Raw genomic sequence first — 26,777 nt, forward strand, 5'->3', positions numbered from 1 at the left:
GGAGTGCGGCCGTAGCAGAGGCGTTTCGGTCTCCGTGCGGAGTGCCCGGCCCCGGGGAAAAAAGGGTACCTAAAAGGGTTGAATTAATGTCGCGATAAATATATGATTTAAGGTGGAAACGTTTGCAACTCCGGCTAATTTTTTATCTGAGACCACCGCCGTTCCTCTCGTGGAGAGGGTTCTTTTTTTTCATCCTGGAAAAGAGAGACCGACGATTTCTCGAGCGGGGACACTTGGGCCATAGAGGGGTGGTTGGAACTCCACCGAGGGGTAGAGAAGGAAGCTGGTTTGAAGGGAGAGGGGGATGAAAACCGAGAGCGGGTGACGACGGCCGGAGGACGGTCGAATCCAACGGTTATTTCTTTTTTCGGGTAATTTACTACTGGCGAGAATTTGAGCGGACGCAGGCTTTTTAATAGTTCGCGCCACTCGAAAGACTCTCTTTTCGTCCTTTTCTCCCAAACCGACGGGACCAACCCCGTCCCCTACTCCTTTGGCCGGACGGCTACTCTTTCTCTGTCTGTTGGCCAGGAGATCGTGGCCAACCCGGAGAGACAACGCGGCGGCAACGGTTCCCTGTATGTGGTTACGATGGAAATTACGAGACTATAAACCGGTCATCCGCCACGCAGTTTATGTCACTCGAGTCCTACGGTGAATTTTACTGCAGATTACTCATCGAGTTTTCTCGAACGACGATTGATAATCAGGGGGTGGTGGATGCGTTTAGGTGGATAACATGAGATTGCTGAGAATCAAGGTTATCGAAGAATTCAAGGAAAGTGATGAAACGAAAATTATTTCATACCAAAATTATTTAAAAATCGAAACAAATAGATATTTCTCTGAAGCTCCTTATGTTTCCTAGACTAGACGATCATTTTGGTTCGAAGTTCCCGAAGACCTCATTCTTCTCCGTACCGAATCACGATACTTTTGAAAGCTGTAAACCAAGGGGTTCCTTAGCAAATACGCCCATCAAAAACTAATATCCATACTTCCACACTTCCCTATCTTGAAGAAAAAAAACATCCCTCCTGGAGGAAGGAACGACACGGCCAACACGCGACACACACCTCTGGACCAAGACCTAGCTTGTCCGTCGTGCTAGGGGGGAGAGTTTCGGGAACCTATAAAGGCGTGTTTTACGAGGGAAGATAATGCGATGAAAGATGCGAACGACGGCCAGTCATGCCTAAAGAGTGTGTGTAACCGTGGACCATCCGACCACCGTCTTCTTTCACGGCGCCCGGGCCTCTAACCCCCGCGGTTTTCGCGGCCTTTCAGCGTAGGGTTGAAGAAGGAGGAGAACGGAGGGATGGACCACGAGTCCACGGTCATAATATATCAATTTCGTATTCTAATGTCCAGGCGGTTAATTCAAAAAGCGTCGACGCTGCGGAAACCTAAGCGGTCGTGTCCTCGCCCCGCTTCCTGTAGGGTGACCGTCCACCCACCCCTCTATCCACCAAAGAAATAAGGGTAGAATAGTTCCGATTCTCGTTTCTCGTAGCGCCTCGTTGTCACGTATGCTATGCCGCTGATACGCATGAAAGTCTGGGTATCAGCGTGTCGCAGATAATTGGGGGAACGACTCTGCTTGCGGTCTCACGGGGATGCTCCCACCCCCAACGATGACCGAATGATGTACAAGCTGCGAAGGATTTTCGGGTGCCGGACAGCAAATTGCGCGCGAAAGGACCTGATCGAAGAGGAAGGCCTGCGTTGGGGACGGCTTGTTTGTTGTTAATCGAGCGTAAGCGAGGATACAGCATTTGCCTGCAGTGTGAACTTTGTAACCTGTTCGTATGGATTATTTCTGTTTTTGGATCAGAATGGGTATCTCTGGTGAGTCTCTTGGAGATGGTCGTTGAATAATTTTACTTTCGGTAAGGAAATAAATATTTTACGATCACTCTGTATATTTTTCAATCTGCAAGCTCTTTGACGGTGTTGCTAAGAAAAATTGATATACCGTAAATCCTCGATGAGTGTTCGAAGTCTCCTTGGCACTGAACATTAAATATTTCCTGAATTAATAGCCTCATTAAAAAATCAGCGTTACACTTGGGGAGCTGTCTTTGTCATTGGAGTTTTATTGTAAACTTCTTTCGTTCCTTTTTTATGTCGATGTAGGTCCGTTTGAACGCAACAGCGAACAACACGACTGATGGAGATTCTTATCTCCGAGGAATCCAGAAAACCAACCCTCGAAGGAGACCACTCGAGAAATATCGGTACGTGGACCGGCATCGCGTTTTTCTCCGGCTGATTTATCGCGGTGGCGATTAAGGGGGCGGTTCGAGGGGATGAGCGTTCGACCTTAGCGAACGTCGATCCAAGCTCTCGACAAGGTTCGATCGGCTAATGGCCTCTGGTAGACATTAACATTGACGGAGAAGTCGCCTCGGTTTATGTGAGCAGTGGCGTTAATTTGGCTTTAAGGTACCAGTCACCCGTACCGCTCCAATACCACCCCCAACCATCCCCCTGTATCCGTACGGATGGTTCTCTTGTTAGCATACTTATCATCCGGCCGTGGAATTAAGAACGAGCGAGGTGTCTAGGGGTGTGAAAGTACCGAGAAGCGGCGCGAGGGTAGAGAAAGACGTTAAGGGTGACTGTCGTACGGAACAGAGGGTGGACGACGGGGGTGGTGGAGGGTGGAGAGGGGCGGACTGTTGATAATATCAGCTCGAGCAGAGTAGAACGGGTATTGGCTGGCGGACTATTGTCGGAATAATGTTGATTGGATTCAAGACCGAAGGCATTAATCTGCCTTCTTTTATTATGGACCGAGAGGGACGATCTCAACTTTCCATTCTGTCTCTCTCTCTCTCTCTCTCTCTATCTTCTCGAAACTGTTACCCGTGCGAAATAAGAAAAAAGAAGCGGTAAGAGGCCACCCCTATATACCCATCCCTTTAATACCTATAAGCACAGTAATGCACTGAAAACATCGAGGACAATTCGATTTCATTCTCTTTTTGATTAAGGAATCGATCCAGAAGTAGCTAGATGAATTCTTCAATCAATCCTATTCGTCTCTGACCGATCTAGGGGTGTGACGATTCGATTCCCCGAAACGAACGCTGTATCGCGAAAAACTCCTCCGGAACAATGGCACACGAAGGGCCAAAGGAACTATATCGTCCGTCGGAGCTTTCCGCTCGGAAAAGAGGAGATCCAGATGGATGATCGTAAGTGGTGGACAGAGGCCGATAAGGGTAGCGGGCAGGCAGGTCGAGCGGGTCGCTCGAATCGTGGACCGAGCGAAGAAGGGGGTGTTCGCCGCTCCTGAAGAATGGACCTCTTTGTTTAGCCGTTTATGGTGGAAGAGATTTAGTCGGATTGGCGTCAGCCGATAGCCACTAAGGGTGTCGACCGGGTTCTGGGCGCATGGGATGAGGGGGTTCTGGGGACGGGATAGCAGAATCCGTGAAACTCCCACTAATACGCGGCCGGTTCCTGACTTCACCTATCTTCCTCACCCTGTACCTTTTTACCACCCTCTCTTCTTTCCGTAGCACATTCCAGAAGGGTGGGGGCAACACCTTCGAAGGAAGATTCGGTACGCTTACGAGCGACCCCTCACAATGGCCGAGCATTAGCTGACAACAGAGGTGTGGACATCGGATAGCCCTAACACCCTTAACGCTCACGATCACGTTTACCACCCCCTCCTCTCTGCTTGATTGGCCGGCCAGTCGGCCGGAACGTTTCGCATTTATAGCCGGGATCTAAATAAAATCTCAGATAAGGTACCCCCCGCTTCGAGGAGCGGATCTTCTACGTTGGATTCTGCAGACGCAATCGCCACGCACCTTGACCTCCTTGAATTCAGAGAAAAGGATTCTGGACACTTCCACGGAGCGGGTTAATCTCTTAATAAGTCTAAATTCGTGGAGGAATATTTTGGGACCGTACTGATAAAAATGGTACGTCTTATTTGACTATTTCATTTAGGAGATTGGTGTCAGGATCATGGTGTACTAAATCGTCTATGGTATCAAGGTTCGACAAAAGCATTCGGGAATAGACATTCCCAGGAATGGCGTAAGGGGAGGGCTACGACGACTAAGCGGTCCAGTACGTTGAGATACAGTTATGCAATAATGAGCTAATGTGGGTAATAGGATTATACCGGGAATCTCCTGTAATTGGCCGCTGAAAAGGTGAGCTCGGTTTTGCTAATCACCTACTAAAAGGTAACTTTGGACGCTTTACAGTTAAGCTTAAGAGGTTTACCGGGGCTCTCCACGCATACGGGATACTTCACGATTGTTTCCTTTTTCGTTGCAGCGACGCATAAAGCCCCTGTCATTATCATTTTAACGCAATAGGATTAATTATACATTCGTTATCGTCGCGTTGCCAAAGAGATATGTATATGTATATGTATATCTTCGCAGTCCGACTTTTCTACGCGTCTCGACGTCACGAAATATCCCAGGGGGTAAGGCGGATATTACCAACGGTGGAATGTGCTGTCACGTGCCTCCTGACCTATTCAAAACAGCGAACATGATGAATGTGCTCCCGTCGATCGACGACCGCTTCATCATCCACGGTCCATCTTCTGGTTTTCACCATACTAACCCTAGAAAATATCCATTCATATGATATGCACGTCTCGTATACATTTCGTGGGAGCAAATGACCATTGTCAGGTATTTGTATTCGTGCCTCATCCTTCTGGATCTCTTGTTTCATTAATATCTCTCGAAAAGGGATTGTAGATTATTAGACATCTGTGTGATAGCAAGAGGATACGTAAATCTTGGGACATTGGCCGAAGACGACGAGAACCTTATAAATTCAACGCGAAATTTACTGCGGCGCCATGGATCAAGGGCCTCGGGATACATGGGTCTTCGGGTTGGATTAGGGACCAACTTGCAATTCACTTCGATATATTTACTGTGAGAACGGTCAGGCTTCGAGAGTGGCCGTGTCTAGGTATGGATGGACAAACCGTGCCCGGTCGGGTTTTCCCTTTTACCTTTTAGAGTAAATAAGAACCTGCCCCCTACCCCTGCACACGTGTACTCTTCTGTATTTCCCCATCGGGGAGCATACGCGCGTTCGCACATTTGCGGGCCGTGTGTGCCTGCTGTCGTGTCTCGTACGTCCCTACGGTGATTTATGAATTTTCCGAGTTTCCTTCGACTTGCAACTTCATCCCTTGGCCCAAATTGTCCGCTATTCAGTCGAACAGTGGTATATGGGCACGCCTTGTCGGGCAGTGGTTCTCGTTGTAACGGAGATAATTTCACTAGAATCGATGCATCTTATTCTAAAATGAAGATCCTTAGAAGACGATGACTCAAACAAGATGACCTCTGTCTATATTCTTAAAATTCTTTTTCTCGATTCACTCGTATCAAGGAACTGGCTCAACAAAATACATCGACGTGCCATGAAACTCTTACAATCTGCTATGGCTTCCAAAACTTTTTGTCTGTGGTGCATGCAGCAGGGTGGTAGGACGACTACGACGTTTCTTAACGTAGGGGTGGAGGGTGACTGCCCGGAGAAAGGACATATTAGCTCGACTTAAGGCGTGGAATAATGATCCCGAGGCGAAACCGTCTTATTCCGAGATCGCTGGCAACCAACCGGGCGGTCGAAGAGGGGGTTGGGTTCGAGGGGGTGGTTTCGTGGGGGCCGTGGGCACTCGGGCGAAAATAAGTGCGAGTTTCAGCCACCGCTGATTGCGAACCGTGACTCTTCGCGATGCTCCGTCGCAGTATAAAGTAATGTCCCCCGCAGTGGAGAAAGAGAGGGTACCACGCGAGGGGTAAGAACCCGGAGGTTCCGGGGTGAGCTTTAAAATCGGCGTCAAACGCGAGGGCCACCCCTCGCCCACAAATTTTTATTCATTGACACTACACGGCTGAGCACCCTCCGACCACGAACGACTAAAAGACGGCGGGCGCCTCGAGTGTGCTTCGGTTTTTCTTTCGGGTTTCGTTGTGCGATATTGGATACCTACTTGGGACCTTCTTTTTATCATTATCATTGCTCGCCTTATACAAGGCGAGTCACTTAACTGTACCACGTAAATACATGTTGTATAAAAAAATAATTTAGTTGTGTTACTACTGTAGGAGCAACTTTAAAAAAATTTAATGATTAAAGTCTCACGCGTTCGTGAGCAGGAAATCGTTTCCACAATTTTCTCTCGGCAGCGTCGAACGGAGCAGCGAAGCGTCTCGAGTTCGAAACAGAAGTGAGTCTGCGACATAGACAATTTAATGCCGTTTTATAAATTATACATCGGTCGAGAGATCGCGAGACGAGCCGATTACCAGGGGGGATCGTTCCGTCTCCGTTTAATCCGACCGTCGCGTACGTGCCCCCCACCCCACGCCCCGTGGATATTGCGAAGTTAGACGAGACCTCGAGGTGGCGTTTGTATGGGTGCGGTGTCAGAGAAGAGTGTGGTGGAGGGGAAACGAAGGGAGCCAGACCAGTTTCGTTGACACGAATTTCTGATTTGTAGGTTTCTAGACGGCCTGCTGCTCGGGAACATCGTTCATAATGTATCGGCCACGGGAAAGTCAGTCGGTGTAAGATTATGGAAATGTATGCGTCTGTTGGGACATTTTCATGATACGTTCGCTGGTGAGCAGTGTACTGGAAACTCTTTATCTAAACCTATGAAAATCAAATGGGAACAGAATTTCCATATCGGTAAATTATCCAATTACGGGGAGGAAAACATACCTGTTGAAAAGTATGAAAATGTATTTTGGATATCGGTTGAGGACCTCGCCTGAAACCTTCGTTTCCCAGCAACTGCCACGAAGATGAGACGCTTATACGCTTCTCCATCTTTCGTTATGCCAAGCAATGTCTCATCCAAAAAAAAAAATGGTGCTTTGTCGACCCAAAGATATAACGCAGACACCTCGCAAAGCCCCATACGTTATATGAATAATAGTCGAGGCGAATGCGCGCGGCGGGAAGGGGTGAGAAGTCTTAAGGGGTGCCGATGAATATATCAGGGTCGACGTATCCAATCATTCCCTTATTACGATATCGATACATTATTTTCATAATACGACAACGTCGTGGGGGCGTCGTTCTCGCGAGAAAAGGCTAGGCCACCACCAGACTTTCGTCCCCCTTTTTTCCGTTGTGCCGTTGGGGGTGGAGGGGGTAGAAGAGAAAAAAAAACTGATACGTACGCGAGACGAAGGGCGAGAGAAAGAGGGGGGCTGTTCCTTACACTCGCGCGTTCTCTGCCGGGACTATCGATTTCGGGATTAGGTGGCAATTTTTCAAGCCTATGGCGAATAATTACCGAATCCTTCCCCCATCGAACGGCTTCCGCCATAAACGACTCCGTTACACCTACCGCCTTTAAAAGACCACCGACACATGGATTCTGTTCCACGAAACGTCAGGAAGTACAATGCGTTGGAAGAAAATTTAATGGAATGATTGTTAAGTAAGTGACTTTTATCAGGAGTTTTTTTTCACCATTTGGTGATTATTATCTACCTTAGAAGTTATGAACCCTTCGTTTGTATTATCCTGTATACTGAAAACTATTTCAGACCTCGAAATTATTGATGACAAGAAGCACCTTTTTACAAAGACAGAAATGTACTATTCGGAGAGTTTTAGGGGATGAAAAAATGTCTCGAACCTTCTAGTTACCGAGACAGATAAATCTCAAGTGATTCATGGACGGTATCGATCTCTAGATCACTCCGTACAGAGGTGATTTTTAAGGGTGGCTGGATCTATACGTCGACGCAGTAGCTCTTCCAGAAGGTCTCGAGCGACGGGGCTGACGTAAGACGGGGGTTTGGGGGATACCTTCATCTGCGGATTACTTATGCACGAGCAGCCGCGACTCATTTCATTGCAACGGAGCCAAGACTCGGGGCTCACTACCCCCGAGTCAAGCCGACGGAAAAATGTTTCTATTTAGCTCGGTTAAGCTCTTTATTAAAGGTTCGCTTCTTCCGCGAGCGAGAGAAGAGACTTGGCCTGGCTTTGAGAATCGTTTGCTAAAACCGACTCACGGGAACCGAGAGCCGAGAAAAAGAGATTGTGGTCTCTGGTCTATCCTCGTCTGCTCTCGCGAGTTAGTCTTTCTTTTTTTTTTCTCTGCCCCCCTCCCGTCGTCCTCGATTTCCTTGCCCCCTCCCCTGCGAGCTTACAGTTCGAGAAATCCTTCGAGAGCGGAGGGGAAGGAACTGAAGAAATTGCGTCAATTACCCGCTGATTTCGGCATCTGATCCGTGGATTACGGCCCGCCGCGAATGCTGATCCCTCTTTCGTTTATTGAGCGGCGTTTTCGAAACGACACGTCCTGATTCCGAGCACCGGTATCGTCCACCCCCTCCATCCCACCCCCAGAGCCGAACGCACCCTCGAGATAAGAGTAACGAATGCGTAATATACGAAATTGAATGTTTTAATAAACCCCGCGGAGCGGGCGGGCGGGCGTCTGCTGGGAAACTTTCTAGAGGAATGAGCTACCCTTCGATAAATTAAAGAAAAAAAAAACGAAAACATTACCCCGGGATGTATTTATCCTGGGAACTGTTCGAAATCAGAGGGTGGAAGGTATGATGTCTCTCGAAATGTTTCTGGAATTTGAGATTGCGGATACTTTGGAAAGAATAGTAATTTTATGGAATTGATCATAGAGACAAAATAATGAAAGGACTCCACCGATGGAATTCTACGTATGTACAGGTTTTCACAATGTGAATATACTTGTGATTCACTTCATCTTTCAGTCTAATTTCTCGAAAACTTTTCCCACGAATGACAGGAACGTTTCACGAAACTGGTAGAATATATTCTTGTAGGAAATATATTTACGTTAATTTCCGCGGATCACCTGTCCACTACAGAACAAAGTGAAAGATCGACCCTCTCGCGATGAAAAGGGTCTCTCCTCGCGATCCTTCGACCCTCTTTTGCGCCCGATTGTCTCTCATCGCCGAGAAGAAAGAGTCGGGGGAAGGTGTGGGGGAGGGCTACAAATAATTCCGGGGCGTTATTCGATGGCATATTTTCGATTATCGGCCAACGAAGCGTAATCTCGCCGTAAATGGAGGATTGTCCCTGTATAGCGGAAGATGAGGTGCTGCGGGTTCGTAGAAGAACGACGACGAGGACGTTGAGGAAGAGAAAAAAAAAAGAAGACTGGGGTGGAAACAGTCGAAGAGCAAGACAGAGATGAGAAGAGTGAATTCCAGGGGGCGATGGGTTAGAACTCGGGGGTCTCGAGAACAGGGGGAGGGCGCATAGCCACCAGCGGCTCTTTAAAAGAAAGCGGGATAAACAGACAGTTCCAGGCAGTAGGGAGGAAATGTAAATTTCCAGCGAGCTGGAAGGAAGAGAAAAGAATAAGGGCTCGAACACCGCGGGTATATTGAGTGAGCGACCGGGTCCCCCTTCCAACCCCGCGCGCTTCTTTAAATTTCATGTGCCAATTGTGCGCGATTGTCTTTACTTTGCTTCTTCTTCTGTGTGGCCTGTGGAGGGGAAAGGAGTCGGGTTCCACCGCGGTGCTCTACGCCTCGTGGCTTCGTTCGGTTACTTTCCAGGATGTTTACGCCGCGATGGACGTGACGGGATCCGTTTTCCCTCCGACCGGGCCATCGATTTCGCTGATCTCTTCGAGGTATCCACGGACCTTCTTTGTAGACACACGTTAAATACTACGCACGGGAGAGCCATCGAGTCAGCTGCTACTGATGCGATTCGTGCAGGTGCAATCCAACACCAGGCTCGTCGGGTTACCGCTCGCTTGTAGTTTCTTTCTAGATAACGCCGGGAATCGGACCATTTTCTAGCCGGGAATACGTAGAACTTCGAACAATAGTTTTCTTCCGCAAACTTGGGCGAAGCACTAATTGTATCTTAAGTCCTCTTTTAGTTCTATTCGATTTCCCCTGATCACGGTTAAGAATACCTAAGAATCGAAAAGAGTCTGATCGCCGAAAATGACAAACTTCAATATTAAATATCTCATAAATTAATGGCCATATGCGGTTGAAAAGAGTACCATTAGCTTCCGAATTCTAAGCTCTATCCAATTGTGCTAAACTTTATTAAAAAGTTAAGTAAGGTCTGAAAAGTGTTTGTCACTTGTCAATTTTCCAAAGGATCCAGGCATGATTGCGAAATCAAACGTAAGATGAGATCCCTGTCTACTCGTGAAAAGTATCCGCGGCGTGTTAACTGTTGTCGGACACCTGTCCATTACAGGTTACGTAATTGAAGAGCACGGTTGCGTAGAAAGCCACGGGACAAGTGGAAGAGAAACATATGTCGGGATTGTTTATTCGCGTATCTCGTGCTGGTTCAAGCTGCCGCGAAGCGGAAAAATAAATATCTATCGGCCGCGTGTGTTTATTCGGTGTTGTCGGATATCGCAGTATACATAGCAACTTTATCGTTGTCGTTGAAACTTTCAGCTGGATATGGACGCGTTTCATGGGGACAATGGGATTTTCCCGTTAATCAGACTAATCCACAGGATCTACAATGTTACACGTGAGAAATTCCCGATGATAGTAAGAACGTTTGTGAATATTCAAACTACATAGTTAAAACTAAACCTACCACGACCTATCAAATAACCGAAGAATTCGGTAGGTTTAGTGTTAATAACAAATTAAGAAACGAAAAGGTTAGATTGTTGGAGCTGGAGAATACAGTAAATCATCGCTGAGTATTTGTAGACTCCTCGGTATTGAAGATTAAATGTTTCATAAACTAATGGCCATATGCGGTGGAAACAAATATCATTGGCTTCAGAATTCCGAGCTCTATCGCTGTGCTAAAGACGAACTCTATGTTTGTCGGTGCCGAGGGGCCTTCGAACACTCATCGATGATTTACTCTACCTACAGCTTCCTAGAAAAAGGAGGACACCACATGACAAAACGAAATTGATTTCATCCCGGTTCTGTACAACAAAGAGCACTTCTCACACCACCTTCGGAACTTACAGAAAATAATATTTGTAGTCGTGAACACAGGAGACAGAAAGGATTCGTCGGTTCCGGGGCGAGGCGATTAAACGAACGGAATAAATGATTGCGTCCAATCAGTCTTTCTTAAAGACTTTCCCAAGACAATCGGTTGGCGAGCGGTCGGGGAGGGGGGCTGGAAGATCGCCGGGCGAGGAGACTGTCTACCGGAAAATACGAAACCGTCAAGAAGGAAAAGGCAAATCCTCGGAAAGTTCTCGCGGAAGAGGCACGATAAAGCCGTCAATTTTCACCCTCAATACCGTTTGTCTCTGTGGAAAGAAAGGAAAGCAAGCACCAAACCGGGCCCTGGCGTGAAAAGAGCGAAAGAGAAAGGGCAGAAGCAAGAAGAGTGAGGAGAGACAAGACACGGAAGGGAGGCGACGAGGAGGAGGAAGAACCCATCGGAAAGGAGGAGACATTTATTACGACTTTAACTGGACTTTGTGTTTATTCAGCGACTGTTGCTCTCGCTTACCGTCGCCTCGTCTCCTCGAGAGCCCGGGCAACACCAAAGAAAACCAGACACTTTCGTACATTCGCCGCCGGAGGTTCACGTCTTCCCCCCACCGCTCACGAGGAAATTCTTGGCACGTAGGGTGACCATCCCGACCCAGGCGCGGTTCTTCTTCAACCCCTGTCACACGAGTCTCTATTTCCCTCTCCCCACGAGAGAGAATCTTTCACTTTATCCACCGTGGACACCGATCCGGCGAACTCCCCCCGCCCCCACTCAAACCCCTGATTCCATCCACGATCCACCCAACGACGTCCTCTTTCTCTCCTCTTCATACCTCTGAATATCATTCCGCGGACGTCTACTCGCATCCCTTTTCAGTCTCGTCAGAAGAACACGACCTGTCCGTTCTGACGAGACGTTTCGAATGTTTGCCAGGTCTAACTTCTCGCCTCGTCGGACTCACCGCTGCGAGATTCTTTGATTTATCCCCGATCGGCAGAAGCTGCCGGGGACGTTGACTTCTTTGCCTCGCGCGAGCATTGCGATTCGTGTCTCGGGGCGATCACTTTTTTCGCAAACGAAAAAAAGCTCTGGCCACGGAGTATTTATCATCGATGTTCGTGATCATTCTAGAGTCTACAGTACGATGATGATATTGTATATTTTATACTACTTGATGCTATTCGCTATTTCTTACATAACTGGCAAGTTTCTAATGGCGAATTAGTTCATTAAAAAATGTACGATTCCCTTGATACTCAAATTGAAAATATCCTTTTTATTTGAACGTTTCATAGAGTGTTACGTTGTAAAAATATGATATTTAAACCTCAATCTCTATAATAAAAGAAAAAATAGAGTGGTGAGTGATACTCACCAGTTAGAGTGCATAGGGTTAAAACTGTCCGTCTTCCAAGGGTTAACGGTGTGCTATGACATTTGAGACTTTGATCTATCCACGAACAACCGTCGACTCTCTGTTCATCCCCACGCACATCACGGTCAGAATAATTTAAATCGAAGGTTACAAACCTCGCGAAGCACGATCGATGGCCAACGGGACATCGTAAATAGCAGCGATGACGTACGTTTTTTTCCAGCGATTCGCGTTTGCATCGCGTGCTGCACCGGGATAACCGTTCGTACATGACGTTGCCGATGACGCCAACACTCCCACGCGATTTACCAGCGGCCGCAACGAATGGAATTCGGCTCGCGAAACAAACATCCTGCGTTTCATGTCGAGAGAGCGTAACCGGGGTCCTTTCCGATCCCTGTTGTTTCGACTAGCCACAAATATTTACCAAATATCGATTCCACCCCCTCCCCTGCTCCACCCGCGGATGGGACCTGGATACGCAAATTGCATTTGCGTTGACCGCCACAGAGGCTCTCGACATCGCGCCGATATTTGTACTAGGCCTGTGTGTATCGAGGCGCAGATTGGCGGATCGCCAATTAAAATCCGCGTGATCTGTTCCCGTTCTCCCCGCGAAAATACATCGAAGACGGATTAATAGGAGGAAACGGTGTCGCCGAGAAGCACTAAACCTTAGCTTATCGTTCAGATACATGGGCAGCGTTTCGACATCTATTAATTATTTTTATTAGCAAACACAGTTGAATCAAAACTTCTATTGGTTTTCTCAGCAAGTTTGAATTAGTGTCCGCAAGATTTATCGAATTGTGAAATATGGAAAACGGAGAGAGAGAGAGAGATTCAAGGTAAGCGAAATAAAATAGATTGAGAAATAGTCCATTAACTGTAATGAGTTGAAGTGGTTGTAGTCATCTGAGCTATAGGCAGTACCGTTGGACACGTTTTCTACCGTGATCTGTATCGACAATCGATATAGGCAACAATTCAAAGTTATTGCTTAATTTTCATAAGAACCGAATGAACTCTAGTAATGAAGATTCGAAGAAAACACCAGTGTTTCAAGCAAGAGAAAAACAATTAGCTCGAGGGAGACTAATTACCATCGATCCCAGTATTCTTTTGGCGGGTCGAAGGCGACCGTACGATGCGGAACAAAGGTGACGGTGAAGGTCCGTAGGTCGTTAAAACAATAAAGGTTGTTATTGAACCGGCGGGCATTCTCGCAAAAATTTGAATTTCTCCCGCTGTGCATCTGTCGCTCGACCCTGTGTTCTCCACCTTCTGTGCTCCCTCCCTCTCTATCCTCCCTTTACTTTCCGTTCGCGGCTTCGCAAGCGGTGGAGAGCGACCGTGGCGTCGCGACCCTCGCCCAATATCAGAGGAGCAGATATTATGTGCCAGTTTTCTCGATACTGCACGCGATCGCAACCATGCAACATTATTAAAATCACTCCTGCGTGAGAAAAGGGGTGGTAAAGATCGATGACGATCTTCAGAACCGACGAATGGAACCCAGAACGTGGGGGTCCGGTATCGTGGAACGGAGAAAAAACTCGACGATTCCGGGAGTCGGATGCTGTTTTTTCCGTTTTCGTCGCCCCGGCATGAATATTCCGTCGCATCTGCATAGGTACGTTCGAGAAAAGGGCGAGAACCGGTTGAATGGGGATGGAGGCGAGAGACAAGGGGGTGGGAGCAGGGAGTAGGACGACGCGGAAAAAAGAGTGGAAAAGAGAAATATACGGGCAGAGCGTAGCCGGGGACTCAACGAAAGGTGGGTACCGGAGGTTCGCCTTTCCACCGGTGACGTATTATGCGCGAGGGGGGTGGTTGGGTGGGTGGTGGAGGGTGAGGTGGCAGAATGTGGGCGGCGGAAGGTGGATGGCGCGGAAGATGGAAGGCGAAGAGTGAAGCGGGAGAGGACGTCGTTTGGCAATCTTAGGGGATTCCGTGGATACAATGGGATCTCAATACATCACCTCACCTAACCCGACACCAACCACCACCCCCCACCAACCCCTCTTTCCATCTCACGGTACCCCGGTATATTCCTCCTCTCCGTGCCACTTCCTCGACCTCACCCCTCTCGATCCCTCCCCCCTTTGGTCGTGGCAGCGCCAACGAGCTTCCCAGATGCCGTAATAGCTTAGGAGCCAGCGTAATAGCTGCCACTGCCTTCCTAGAGAGAGTTATAGTTCAACAACGCAGGAATGGAATCGCGCGGATGGAGAGAGGAAGGAGAGAAGGAAAGAGAGACACACTCTCCAGGTGGAAGGGGTGCTAGTTGGGAATGGGAAGGGGCAAGGTACGCGGGAGACGGTGACAGAGCTAGCAGGGGGGGCAACCAGAGACGGTGAGAGACACCAGGATGAAGCAAGAAGGAGCAACTCCGAAGATTTCGAGCCAAACGGCCGCGACGGGGGAAACGCAATAACCGCGGCGGAGGACGAACGATTACGGGGATGCGAAATGTCGCATACGGACCGGTGCATCGCTTATTGTAGTATCCTCCCTGGATCGAACTTCCGGGGGGCGAAACGGCGGCGTCGAGTTTCTCTGCGGATGCTCGGGATATTGGTCCTTTGGGAGTTTGCGAATGATGTACGGAAAGATTTTGATGCGCAGGGGTAACTGAGTAACGGGTTGACGAATAGATATTCGTGGAATGTTTGAAAAAATAGTCCTTATGTATTTTGGTTAAAATGAAAACGAACCAAGTTTTTTTTTCTAGAGAATATAATTTATGCTTTTCTGGTGAAACATTATTTCTCAACACGGTTTCACACAGTATTCTTGGTTCGTTTTTATTTTAACCGCAATACATAAGAATTGAAAATTATAGGGTAGTTTTATAATTAGGAAGGGTTAGTAGTCTTGAAGGTTTTGACTGATTATTGGGCGATGATACAGGATCTGAATTATCGAGAAGTATGGGGTACTTGGAAAATATACGAAGTATGTGAAAATTATGAATTAACGAACCTGTTTTATAAATCTATGTTGTGTCGTCGACATATCCGATATAGGAATCTCCATCCGCCCGAGAAACGTGGGATTACGAGCTGCACGGACAGACAGAATAAATTCGAGCGGTATTTGCCTTCTATAAACTTTTTTTGCCAGGGTACCCGTACGCAGCAGAACGTATTAAATCAATTGTCACACAAAAGAACGTTTTTCCACCGGGTAGGAAACCGTAATTAAAGCGTTTTACGAGATCGTACCGTGAGCAAAAGGAGAATAATTAATGGCAGCGACACCGCGTGTAACGAGATATAAGCATTATACACCGTGCGGGTACGGTACCAGGGGGCGGAACTGTTTGGAGACTTCGAGATATATCAAATACGTTTATCGAACTTCAATCCCCGCGTTTCCATCTCTTAATACAAATGGCTCGTAACGCGATACGTTCTCCCCGGGAACGATTTATTTTATACCCCGGTCCAGACGTCCGAGTTACACGCGTCTGGGGCCGTTTCCGTACTTTATTTCCATCCTGACGATCCAAATTGCATAAATCTAATCGACGTACGGGTGCGCCGCACGTTCCGAAGGAAGCTTCGTGAAATATATTCAAGAATAATCCTCCGTGGACCACTTCGACACCATCGATAAATCTCACCGAAAGAAGCAAAATTCGGTAACCCGTACGTTCCTAACGAATTTCGTCTTCGGATTCGCTACCAATGGAACCCCTGTTGACAAAATAAAGTTACATCGAATCTGCAAACACTCTCCGAAAATTTCCTTTCCCAAAGGACAATCTCTACGGGGAAGGGAGGATGTAACGAGCCGCCATCGGCCAGTTCCAAGCTACGGATCACGTTCGCATCCGCGCCATTTCTGTTTACCGTGCATCCTAACGTGGATGCGTTACGTGACGCCGAATGCCGTGATCCTGCATTCCAGTCGCGGACATCCTGGAAGACAGAAAGAATCCCCCCGTTGCACCGCCCGTCGTTGTCCAACCGACCCCTCTCGGTTTCCACCCCACACGCCCCCTTGTACCCTGTTCTTCCTCTTGCCTACCCCCGCGACGTCGTCGTTTCCCCTCCGATCCACTACCCCCCCTTGCAAAAGGTGCATATTCAGGAGAGAAGCCCGGTAGAAACTTCGGGACGTTGACACCAGAAGCTGGATTCTGGATGGTTGGGTTGGACGGGACCCGTCCGTTAACATAGCACCCCACCCCCCGAAATAGGGTTGGGGTGTGTGGGTAGTGCAGCGTAAGAGGGGGCCAAGAGAGAAGAGAAAACTCGGTGAAGCAAGACAACGCCAAAGGGGGATGTTCCCAAGCTAGACGTTTGAAGGGAGTCAGGAATATTCTTGGTCCACTGTCGTTAGACGAGGACGACCGATTATTACGTCGACCTCGTCGTCGTCGTCGTCGTCGTCGTCGTCGTGGCTGTCGACCGTGGTGCGGCTGTGGGCCACGTCGCCCCGTTGGAAAAGGCGTGGCAACATCGCGTTCGCGCACCTTTGCACCTGGTGCGCCGGGGAAGACACGCCTCCGTGGAATTCCTCTCTCCGATCCGCCTACACTCCCGTTCCTCTCCTTCTCCATCTCTCTTCAGCGATCCGCATCCCTCTGCCTCTTTCGTTTCTCCTCGTCTGTCCGTTCACCGCTCGGTTCACCGTCTCTGTCCCACCGTGGCGGAACACGTCGGGCTGCATCGTCGGCTAAGAGGAGAAATCTCTCGGATCTCTATTCCCTCTTCCACCTTCCTCCTCCCCCTCTCCACCCACGGTGCCTGGCCGCCTCTGCCTCTTCTATCCTCTACTTCCGCAGCTCCACCACCAGCTATCCTCCGCGCCAGGGAGAACATAGCTCCTCCACAGTCACCCACCCACCCAGCCACCACCATCGGACCAAGCACATCGTCTCCTCCTGGACTCTACTCCTCCACTATTCCGCTTCAAATCGTTCCTCCAAGCGTGTATGTATGTGAGTATTGTACGTATGTATATATATGCGTAGGAACGCGAGAGATCCAACGGTGGGTGACCGAGACGCGTGCCCGTGTGCTCGTAAATGGTACACACACACACCGTAACCAAACGTGTGTCGCTTGGATGATAGTCGTAGCGGTTCCACACACATCGAAGTGCGCGCGCAATCCTTCGCTGTACCAGCGCATTTCGTGGCCCATCCGCCCACTCGGTATTCGCGGGCGATCCACGTGACCCCCCTTCTGAAACCGTACCCCTTCCACCGGGAGCTTTTCCGAGGGGGATGGTGGAAAAACGGGGACGAAGCGGGAACAAGAGACGAGGTGGTCGGAGAGAGGAGAGGAGAGTGCTCGCGAGCGAGACCGATTACCGCAGACTCGCGGAATCCCTTTCTCTCCCTCTTCTCTATCTCCTTTTTTTCCCTCTGTTCGCTCTTCTCCTTGAGATGCGAGCTACTGTCGGGATGTTACCGTGTACGCGTCTCTCTGCCCACAGAGAGTGAGAGAGAGAAAGGGAATGTACGTATTGATCAGCGGGAGTAATATCTGGAGATGTGGTCGGAATTAGTTTAGGTCATTTGATTCCTACGCCTCGATAGGAACTGTGTAGTTCCGTGGATGTGTCCCTTCGAGTATCTTGTGTATTTTGAATTATCGGGAATTGTCGAATTATTAGTGCACCACGCTTTAACGGAGGGATTAGAAATCTAATCTTACGACTCATCAAATCACAGGTAGATGATTAAAACTTAACGTTTCTGGAGGTACCATACAAAATAAGACAGCACTGAGGATAAAAAAAAAGTAACGAATGAAAATGATCGAGTCCCCCCAAGGTTAGTCTGCAGTTAAATTTACCCCGAACATCAATCTGGATTCTCATATCACCGGGTAGAACGTAGAATAAGAAAGGTCTTCGTCTAAAAGCGGGGTTGGGGTTAACGAGCGTGGCAGGGAGAGACGGGAGGACGAAGCTCGTCGGAGACGTTAAAGAAGTCATGTATGTATACGAACGAATGGTGAACAAGCCGAGGTAAAAAGGGAATATATACCGTGGAAAAGCCGGAGAAGTCACGTTTGCGGGCTCTGACATGATCTCGGACGTCCCTTATCCCGAAGTCTGACATCCGTAACGAGCGAGCACGGTCGAGCAAAAATCGCCGGGAGAACGTAAAATCAAAACTATGTTTCTTTTACAACCCCCACGGAATAATACATGTCGTAAAGTGGCGGACGATCCGGTGGATGGGGATGATCGAGAAACGGCTCTTCATGCACTCTTCGTGGAAAAGACGTGCGATGCAAATTTCATTAAAACCGGACGGACCGTGGATAACATTAACCGAAAATTTTTAGGAGGACTAGAATTAATTTTAATCGCGAATCGATCGAGAATGCCATTTAATTGGGTTACGGGAGCTCGAACTCGGTGGTTCATCGGGCAAATCGGTTGAAACGATTCGAGTTTAATTGTCGGAGACTCCTGTAATTTGCTTGCGAAAACAGGCCTTCCTTCGCGCCCTAGCCCAGGCAGCTTGAGAGCGAAATTAAAGGAGCGTTTGCGATTATAAAATTAATAATACACGATAACCTGACGGTGCGGATCACGCGAGCGTGCTTAAAAACTTTGCGGCCCTCATTGCGATCGAAATCGCGGTGTTTCTCGACCGTGAGATCGCGCATGTTGGCAATTATTTACGGAGTCTCAAACCCTTATCTGGGGCACAGCGTGGCTTCATTAAGACACTAATTACCGTCGTGCATACGTGAGCATGTAAGGAGCCTCGATGCAGGGCGTAGAATCAGCCCGCCGCCATATTATCTCGCGAGAGGAACTTCCGACGTTGTACCATTTCTTGCAGCGTATAACGATATGGGAGCAACGCTGGCACGCTTCAGACATCTATTTACAAGGTTGCGAGCCTTGGGTGGTTACAATGTTAGACCTAACTTGACTAAACTTGCCCCCGCCTTCGGTTAAACTGCTCGTTAGAATCGGATGAAAGCAAATGTCTGCATACCTGGGGGTGGTTTTCCCGCGTTAATGCTTCTACCATTTTATTATTTTAAAGACATTTTCATGTAATTGTTATTTCGGAAATCTGTGAACGAAAATGTAAGTCATTGTACAACTTGTTTAAAAACTTGTAGAATAAATGTTAAAATTACTCCACAATATTAATCGAATTCCGCTTTAAAGAACTAGCCCACTAAGAAAATTTCCCATCCCTTAATTCTTGCCACTGACATGTGACGAGTTAAAAGATTTAAAAAAATATTGTCCAAAATAAGATTTGAAAAGAGACGAAAATGGTTAGGGTGAGTCAAGGTGGTCAAATTGAGGATGGTCAAGGAGATATAATTGCCTGGACGAGGTTCGAGCAGGAGCCACGTGGTGGTTCGGTGGCGAGAGGCTGCGTTTCTCACGCGTGGGGGATGACAGGGGTGTATACGGTCGGCCGATCAGTGGGTAGAGGGGTTGTTTAGAGTGAGCGAAAGAGAGGAAGACGGACGATGAAAGGGAGGAGAGGCAATGAGGAGGGGTGGAAAAGCACGTGGTGTTGGGGCGACGCGCGCCTCTCCGCTCCGGCTGGCTGTATATCTATCGAGCTTTCCACCCCCAGCATCCCCCCCACTTGTTGTGCTTTACCGTGTTGTGTTGCTATGTTGCCTTGTGTATCGAGAAAGTTCAACGCCGGCTAGACGATGCCTTCGCCGGATCCGTTCGCGTACACACGGAATCAACAGGCTTCTCTTCACCTCCCGAATGATCCCTTTCGCGAAGGATCGAAGAACCGAAACTTTTTCAACAAGATTAAAATTTCATGGTGTACGCGCCCGACGAAAAGTCCAGGGGAATAGAATTTCCACGGGAAGCAAGGGTAACAAAAAAAAAAAAAAAAGAAAACTATCCCCAACAAATCTCATTTAAAAATCTACCGCGACGTTGTTCAACTTTTCCTTCGAATTGCATTTGGGACACGTTGCTTCTGGGAGATAGAATATTTTTTTTTTATCCCCGCGGAATCGTCAGGATTTTTTTACATTACAGAATTCCTGGAACGATCGATCGCGAAGATGTTACCGGAGCAAAAGAAGGGAATGAAACGCTCGTACCGAACTCTAGGCGTACCCGGCCGTGCAAGACGAGGATAGAAATGAAATTTTTCCGTTCGGGAAATGCAATTTCAGAGAGTTACATCGTCTGAACTTTGTTCCATCTAGTGTCCGTTGATTTTCCAATTGGTTCGCGATCTAAAATGGTAACTAACGCACGGAGACGCCGCCGAGTTCTTGAAGGGGATGTATGATTATTGAGCGGCGGCGCTCTCGACCGAATTTTAAGGGCGGCGACCCTAAAGGGAATATTCCCCGTGCTCGGCGCCTTCGTTCATTCAGAATTTTTCATTTCAACGCCACGATCCTGTTTCTGATCGTTTTATTACACTTCTCTCCACTGTGCCACAAACGCAGAGAACACTGTTTCGAAAAAGTCGGGGTGAGTATTCAATGTATCAGGTGGTGTGGAAGGGAGAGATTAGGTGAGGACGAGACAGTTTTTGACGTGCCCAACATCCCCCCTTTCAAAACGTAGTCCACTATTTCGGCGTGAATGGGAGATTTGCGGATACAGGCGCGACTACCCCAAAAGGGAACATCCCCCCAGGGATCTTTAACTCGGCAGTCCTTCAGGAGGTGGCCCACTTGGTATGCAAGAAGTATAGCCATTCATCTCCCGATCTCCGGCAAAGTCCCGACCTCCGGATATAAATTAGCTTTTGTTTAGCATTCAATGCAAGCCGCCTTTTCCACCGGAGGCAGGTCCTCCATCCCCCACACCTGATCCACAGTTAGACACCCACCTGGCTTCCAACCGTCCACCCACCACCCTAACAATCCGGTGCAATTAATGTAGCCGCTAGAGGCTGCCTCTCTTTCTCTCTTGGTCGAGCCAATTTAACATTCGCGATCGCCGTGAAAAGGAATCGCCCGGACGTTAAAAGGGAATTAAATTCCCGACGGTATTGGGCTCAAGTCCGACGTGAAAAAAAAATCCGTTCGGTAGCTATCGAGTGGCAAAAGAAGAAAAGAGGGTGGGGGAGAGAAAGGGAATTCGATACCTCGAATAGTTTTACAAAAATTGCTGCTCCGGTAATATATGTATATTCGACGAGGAGTTTCTAAGAGGATGGGGGTTGAAAAAATTCCAGTTGTAACGTTCGAGGAAAATAAAACAGGAAGGAATCATTTCCAGTCGATTATTAGCCGAAGGATACTCGAGACGGATAGATAATAGAATATACAATAGGAAAAGGGGGATGAAAAACTCGCTGGAGATAAGCGAAGTACGCGAGCGGGTATATTGTCCGTCGACGAATCTAGGAGGTTTAATCTATCATTGCTGGGCTACTCGAGTGGAGCAAGCAGTCGTTGAGGGGGGGGGGGGCGAAAAGCCACGGTAACTAGCGAGGAATAATTAATAAATGCGAGAATGCATTAGTATGCTTCGCGTGGGGTGAGTTCGTGCGGACCTACCAGTCGGATGAATACGAAGAGAAAGACAGAGAGCACCGGGGCGCACCAGGAGTCAGGAATTATAAAATAATAAAGAGAAAATTACGTAATGTGAGGATCAGATGAGAATTAGAGGACAATGAAGACGGGGTAAACCACCGTCGTCTAAGGGGCCGCGTTCACCTAACGGGGTGAGGGGTGGCGAGGCTAAGAGGGGTGGAAAACGGAGGTCGAGGACCAGACGTCTTAATGTCTGCATCGTCGAGAACTCGTCCCTTGCGCATGACTATCTCCTGCGACTTTACATCTTTCCGATAAGGACCGTGGCTTCTGATAAACTCGAGCGTTTCGGAACGCTTGTTGTCTCCGACTTCAATTAATTACGCGACCGTTGTTCCATTTATAGATATTTAAAGAAACACGAATCGTTACGAGATCCGACAATGTATTCTGTCAATGTATTCTTCCGATTGAATAAAATAAAGATAGCTACGTCTACACTACATAGCATAATACTTTATCAATATTAAAAGCGAAGGATCTCCAAGGGTTTTAATGATTTCAGACTCAGGGACCCGAGACCAAATATTATTCCTTTGAAACAGCGAAGCAAGAGAGGCGGATGCACACGAAATTTATCGAAACGAAGCGCGATCTCGTCGGGCCGCTAATCGGGAATTCTAATTAGTAGTCAGACGCCGTGCATCCGGCCGCGACTTTGTAAATGGTAACAATGTTATGTAATTAGGTAAAAAGTTCTGTAATCAAGAAGTAGATCTTCAGGCGAGTCTCTCTGGCTGTACCCATCGCGCGCCCGCTCTGATCCTCCCACCCTCATTCGTATTAAAATAGTCTCGCTAGGAAAGCGTGCGTTGTGCCCTGCATATCTTAAAACCCAGGGGTTGCTGGAGGGACTAAGATCCACTTCCCACCCCCACACCCTTCCCACGGAACGGTTCTGATTTTTCCCGCGATTCATATTGGCGTGGAGTGAGCGCGAGGCTCGGATTACCGGCACGAGAATCGTGCTCGTTTCGCCCCTTTTAAATTTCACCGATATTGCTACGCCCTTCGAGTACAGGGTGTCCGGAAAAAAATTCGAATTCGTACTTATGTATGTCCATTTCCATCTGTGGCAGCTTATTATTTGTATTCGTTTTGATTTCTGGATCAGATGGATGACGATGAATCTAAATTATCCCTTGACCATTGCAGAAAATATTTTGACCTATTGAAAGATTCCATAGCTCGAATGTAATATTTATTTGGTGTAATATTATGATTAAGAGTAACTTAGAAATTTCAATATGTAAATACTGTTTGTTGTAGAAATGTTTCTGAGTTAGCAATTGACATTCTTCGATTCCTAAAAAGTTAATTATTCCTATGATTTGCAACAGGCTACATTCACGAAGAAGAGTTCATTTCGATCACAGCAGTCCCTTATACGGCGAAGTTAGGAAAACTTTACGGTTCTAGATTCTTTAGACACCCCGTATTCGAGAAACCCCGGCCCTTGTTCGCGAGCCGCGACGACTTCATATCGGCCACGAAAATTTGCTGGGTCTAATCGCGTCGACAGATCCGTTGTGATAAATCCCTGCGGCTTTAATTATTTCGCAAGGCGGTGTGTAGCCGCCCGCCAGAGACCAGGTTATTCCACCGTGATGTTTAATGAAACAGGATCGCGTAATATTTTCACGTGCACGATCGGCGTTAGTCTTCCTGATACGATCGTATCGGGGCGTGGATCATTTCGCGAAGGCAACGAGACCAGCCGAAACTGTTGACGTCAGTGTTTCCACGGGCACGCTCGATGATCTCATACGAAGTGTATGTTAGTGTGTACACTTCCCTTTCTCTCTCCTTCTTCTACTGTGCACCTATAGTCGATTGCCTTTTTCGTATGTGCCAATGCACGTAAGCGTGCATATTGTGGAATCGGTCGATGCACCACGTGCGCGTTTGTCAGCTTCTTAGAAAGCCGCAAATAGGCGTTTCTCGTTGCGTGCATAATCTTGTTGGGGCGCAAACGGTATCCTTTGCTCTCTGACGATTTGTCTAATAGTGCAAATAGAACATTCCATATTCCTCTGGTGCAATCGTTCCACTACAATTCAATTCCTCCCACCCCTATATTGAAGGCTTCTCGACACTGATAAGGAGAGGTCCCCAGGTGTAATAGTGATTTTTTAACGAGGTTTAGCACAGTTATAGAGTAATATAGCCATTAGATTATGAAACATTTAATGTTTAGTTCCGAGGAGCGTATAAACACTCATCGAGGATTTACTGTAGCTAAGACCTAATTCAAAGAGATACTTGAGTACTCCGAAACGTTCAGCTCACAATTAGACTTTTATGACGCTCTATTACGTGTAATTGAACAAATCTCTTAAAGATTTTTTTTTAAAAGTGTTGCACTCGATTCATACTCGGAATTCAACAATGGTACACGATAGGCCATAGGTTGTTGCGTGCGCAACAACACGCGTGTGTACTTCCCACATGCCTCTCTCACTGACACGTCGTGTCGGGACGAAACAATTTCAATAAACAGGCTTGATACACACGTACATACGTGCGAAGTGGCACGAACGGTTTTTTCCTAGAGCCCCGACTACGTGCGTGGGCGGGCATCGGGTTTGCTTCCCTGTCGCACGTAAAAGCCAAGATAAACATTATTATTTTTTTTTCAGTACTCTCCTCATTGCGCAAGCGAGTAACCAACCGGGTGAACGAAGACATTGTATTGTAATAAGCTGGCGAACAGATACGTCGTTCGAGAATAGAAAATCACTCGATGATCACTGCGATTACTGCTTGCTCTCCCGGACGCGGATGTTGCCACGGCGTGGATCGTCCTGTAAACCAGGCCGATAAAGTACGCTTGGTTGTGTTACATTAAACGTCTTGGAAATCGCGTGGTAACGCTCGCCCGTTGTGTTCCTATCGCGTGTAATTTAGATTGCACGTCATTCCCCGTTTATTTAACCGTACCGGCACGCGCATTACCTGCGCTGCGATACAACGTCACGGCTCTCGATGCTCGCTGGGAACGTGCGTTCTTTTAAGTTGTGTATGTATATAACGATGTATCCGATTGCTCGGTAAGCCTGGCGAATAAATAAAACCGTTAATGTGCAACTCGTCGATCGCTTCTTTTCACGTAAATTTCGCTCCTCGTAAGATTCCTTTCCTCACAAATTTTCATTACACCAGCCACAAAATATCACGTCAGGCTTTCAGTTCACCGTTGAACGCTGCATACGGTAAAGTATAAATCTCACAATGTCGCGAACTCAGAATCTCCCAAATACAGAGAATTGCTTTCCTCTATAATTCCTACGCGACAAGCTGATAAACAAATTAAGTAATCCTTTTAATTCGGTACAGTGTCACTGAAAATTCAAGCACCCTTATTAATTGCCAGAGAGTGGATAAGGCCAGTATGGTGGTAGGGGGTGGGAATCGAAAAAAGAAGTTGGCGCAAAGTTTTCCTCAAACCGGAGGACACGTTTCGCTCGTTAAGGGTGGATAAGTAACGGCGGCGCCTGGCGTCCACGGAGAACGCGGTGCTGCGTTGCAGAGAGACGGAAAGGAACTCGAGGGCAGGGAATTAAATAAAAATAAAACGCGAGATAATAACGTTAGCGAAGGAACCGAGAGCCCAAGACAAATAGCCGAGGGAAAACAAAGCGTATTATAAATACCGGGTGACAGGACGAGTAGGCGCGCGAGTGGGCGAGGGATGGGTGGCAGCAGGGGTGGTGGTGGTGGTCGTCGAGCTAGTAAAGAGGGTGGGTTCCGAGCGAGAATAAGGGTGGGTCGCCGGGCCGAGGACGACACCGGGCCGGCCGTGTCGACTCCTGAGAGAAAATGCTCGGAGGAAGCGATGCCCCCAGCATTTTTGCTACCTGCGGACACAATGAGTGGCCGGATTTCTTTTTCCGCGGTCGTTACTCACCCTCCCCTCCCACCGTGCCGAGGGGATAGTATTCTTATCCAGCCGGAATTACAAATTTCAGACACCGAGCCCTTGTGTCCGACAGGATTCTGACTGCGCGTTATATTCCTCCTCCTCTTCCTCTTTCTCCGCGGGTCCCGAAGCCAAAGTGGCTTTGCCTCGCGCGCGTTCCTTTACAATTCTGCTCCTCCGCTCTCTCCACCCTACGGTTTTTTACCTTCACCCCCTTCCCTCCTCATTTATTCTCTCGTGTTACGGACGAAGAACGGACTAAACGCGGAATAGAGCGGTATATAGTCGGTGATACTCACACTGGGACGAGCGTGGCCGCGCGGATTCAGCTGCCAAGGAACCGCGGATGGTTGAAACTGCTCCTTGCCCCAGGAACCGTTGTCGAACGGATTCTCACCGATGTGTCCCTGCAACGACAAGTCGATATTAGTATCGTGATAATACAACAGACATTATTTTTCCACACGTACTTATTCTACTTTTATCCTTGTGAAAGGTGAACCAATTTTTCTGAACTTTCTTCAACACTGCGTGGCACAACTATTAAACCACCCAAAACTTTTCAATCCTTATGTATTGTGGTTAAGTAAGTGGCGGGAATGACGTCTGAACACTGAGTGTCGATTAACTTCCTCTCATCGATGATTTACTGTAATCTATTCTTTTCTGGAGAAACATTACTTCTCGACGCGATTTCACACATGGCATACTTGGTTCGTTTTTATTTTAACCACAGTACATAAGAATTCAAATTTTATGGTGGTTTTATATTTATCAATATTTAATCCTCTGTGGTTATTGTTCTTACACAGGTTTGCCGCGCAGAAAAGTATCATGGATCCTTGGAACACCGCGGTTTAAAACTTTTTTTCGGGACTCGTTCGGCCGGCGACGGGCTTATTTTTGTAATATATTCGACGGAGGAGCCACGGGTAGACGTCTTTTCCCTCCATACTCTCTCTCGACTTTGCACCCCGTAAGC

At 47.8% G+C, this 26,777-nt stretch overlaps 1 protein-coding gene across 1 annotated transcript in view; it reads right to left on the reverse strand.

The window, feature by feature from the left end:
• Positions 1-26,777, reverse strand: part of LOC107185489 (forkhead box protein P2) — a 221,562-nt gene that overhangs the window by 93,117 nt on the left and 101,668 nt on the right. Inside the window, exon 2 of the mRNA XM_015573178.1 lies at positions 26,095-26,202. Within this exon, the coding sequence (XP_015428664.1) occupies positions 26,095-26,202 (108 nt within the window). The remainder of the gene's footprint in view (positions 1-26,094; positions 26,203-26,777) is intronic.

This window comes from Dufourea novaeangliae, unplaced genomic scaffold (assembly GCF_001272555.1).
Source record: "Dufourea novaeangliae isolate 0120121106 unplaced genomic scaffold, ASM127255v1 scaffold57, whole genome shotgun sequence".
Lineage (NCBI taxonomy): Eukaryota > Metazoa > Arthropoda > Insecta > Hymenoptera > Halictidae > Dufourea > Dufourea novaeangliae.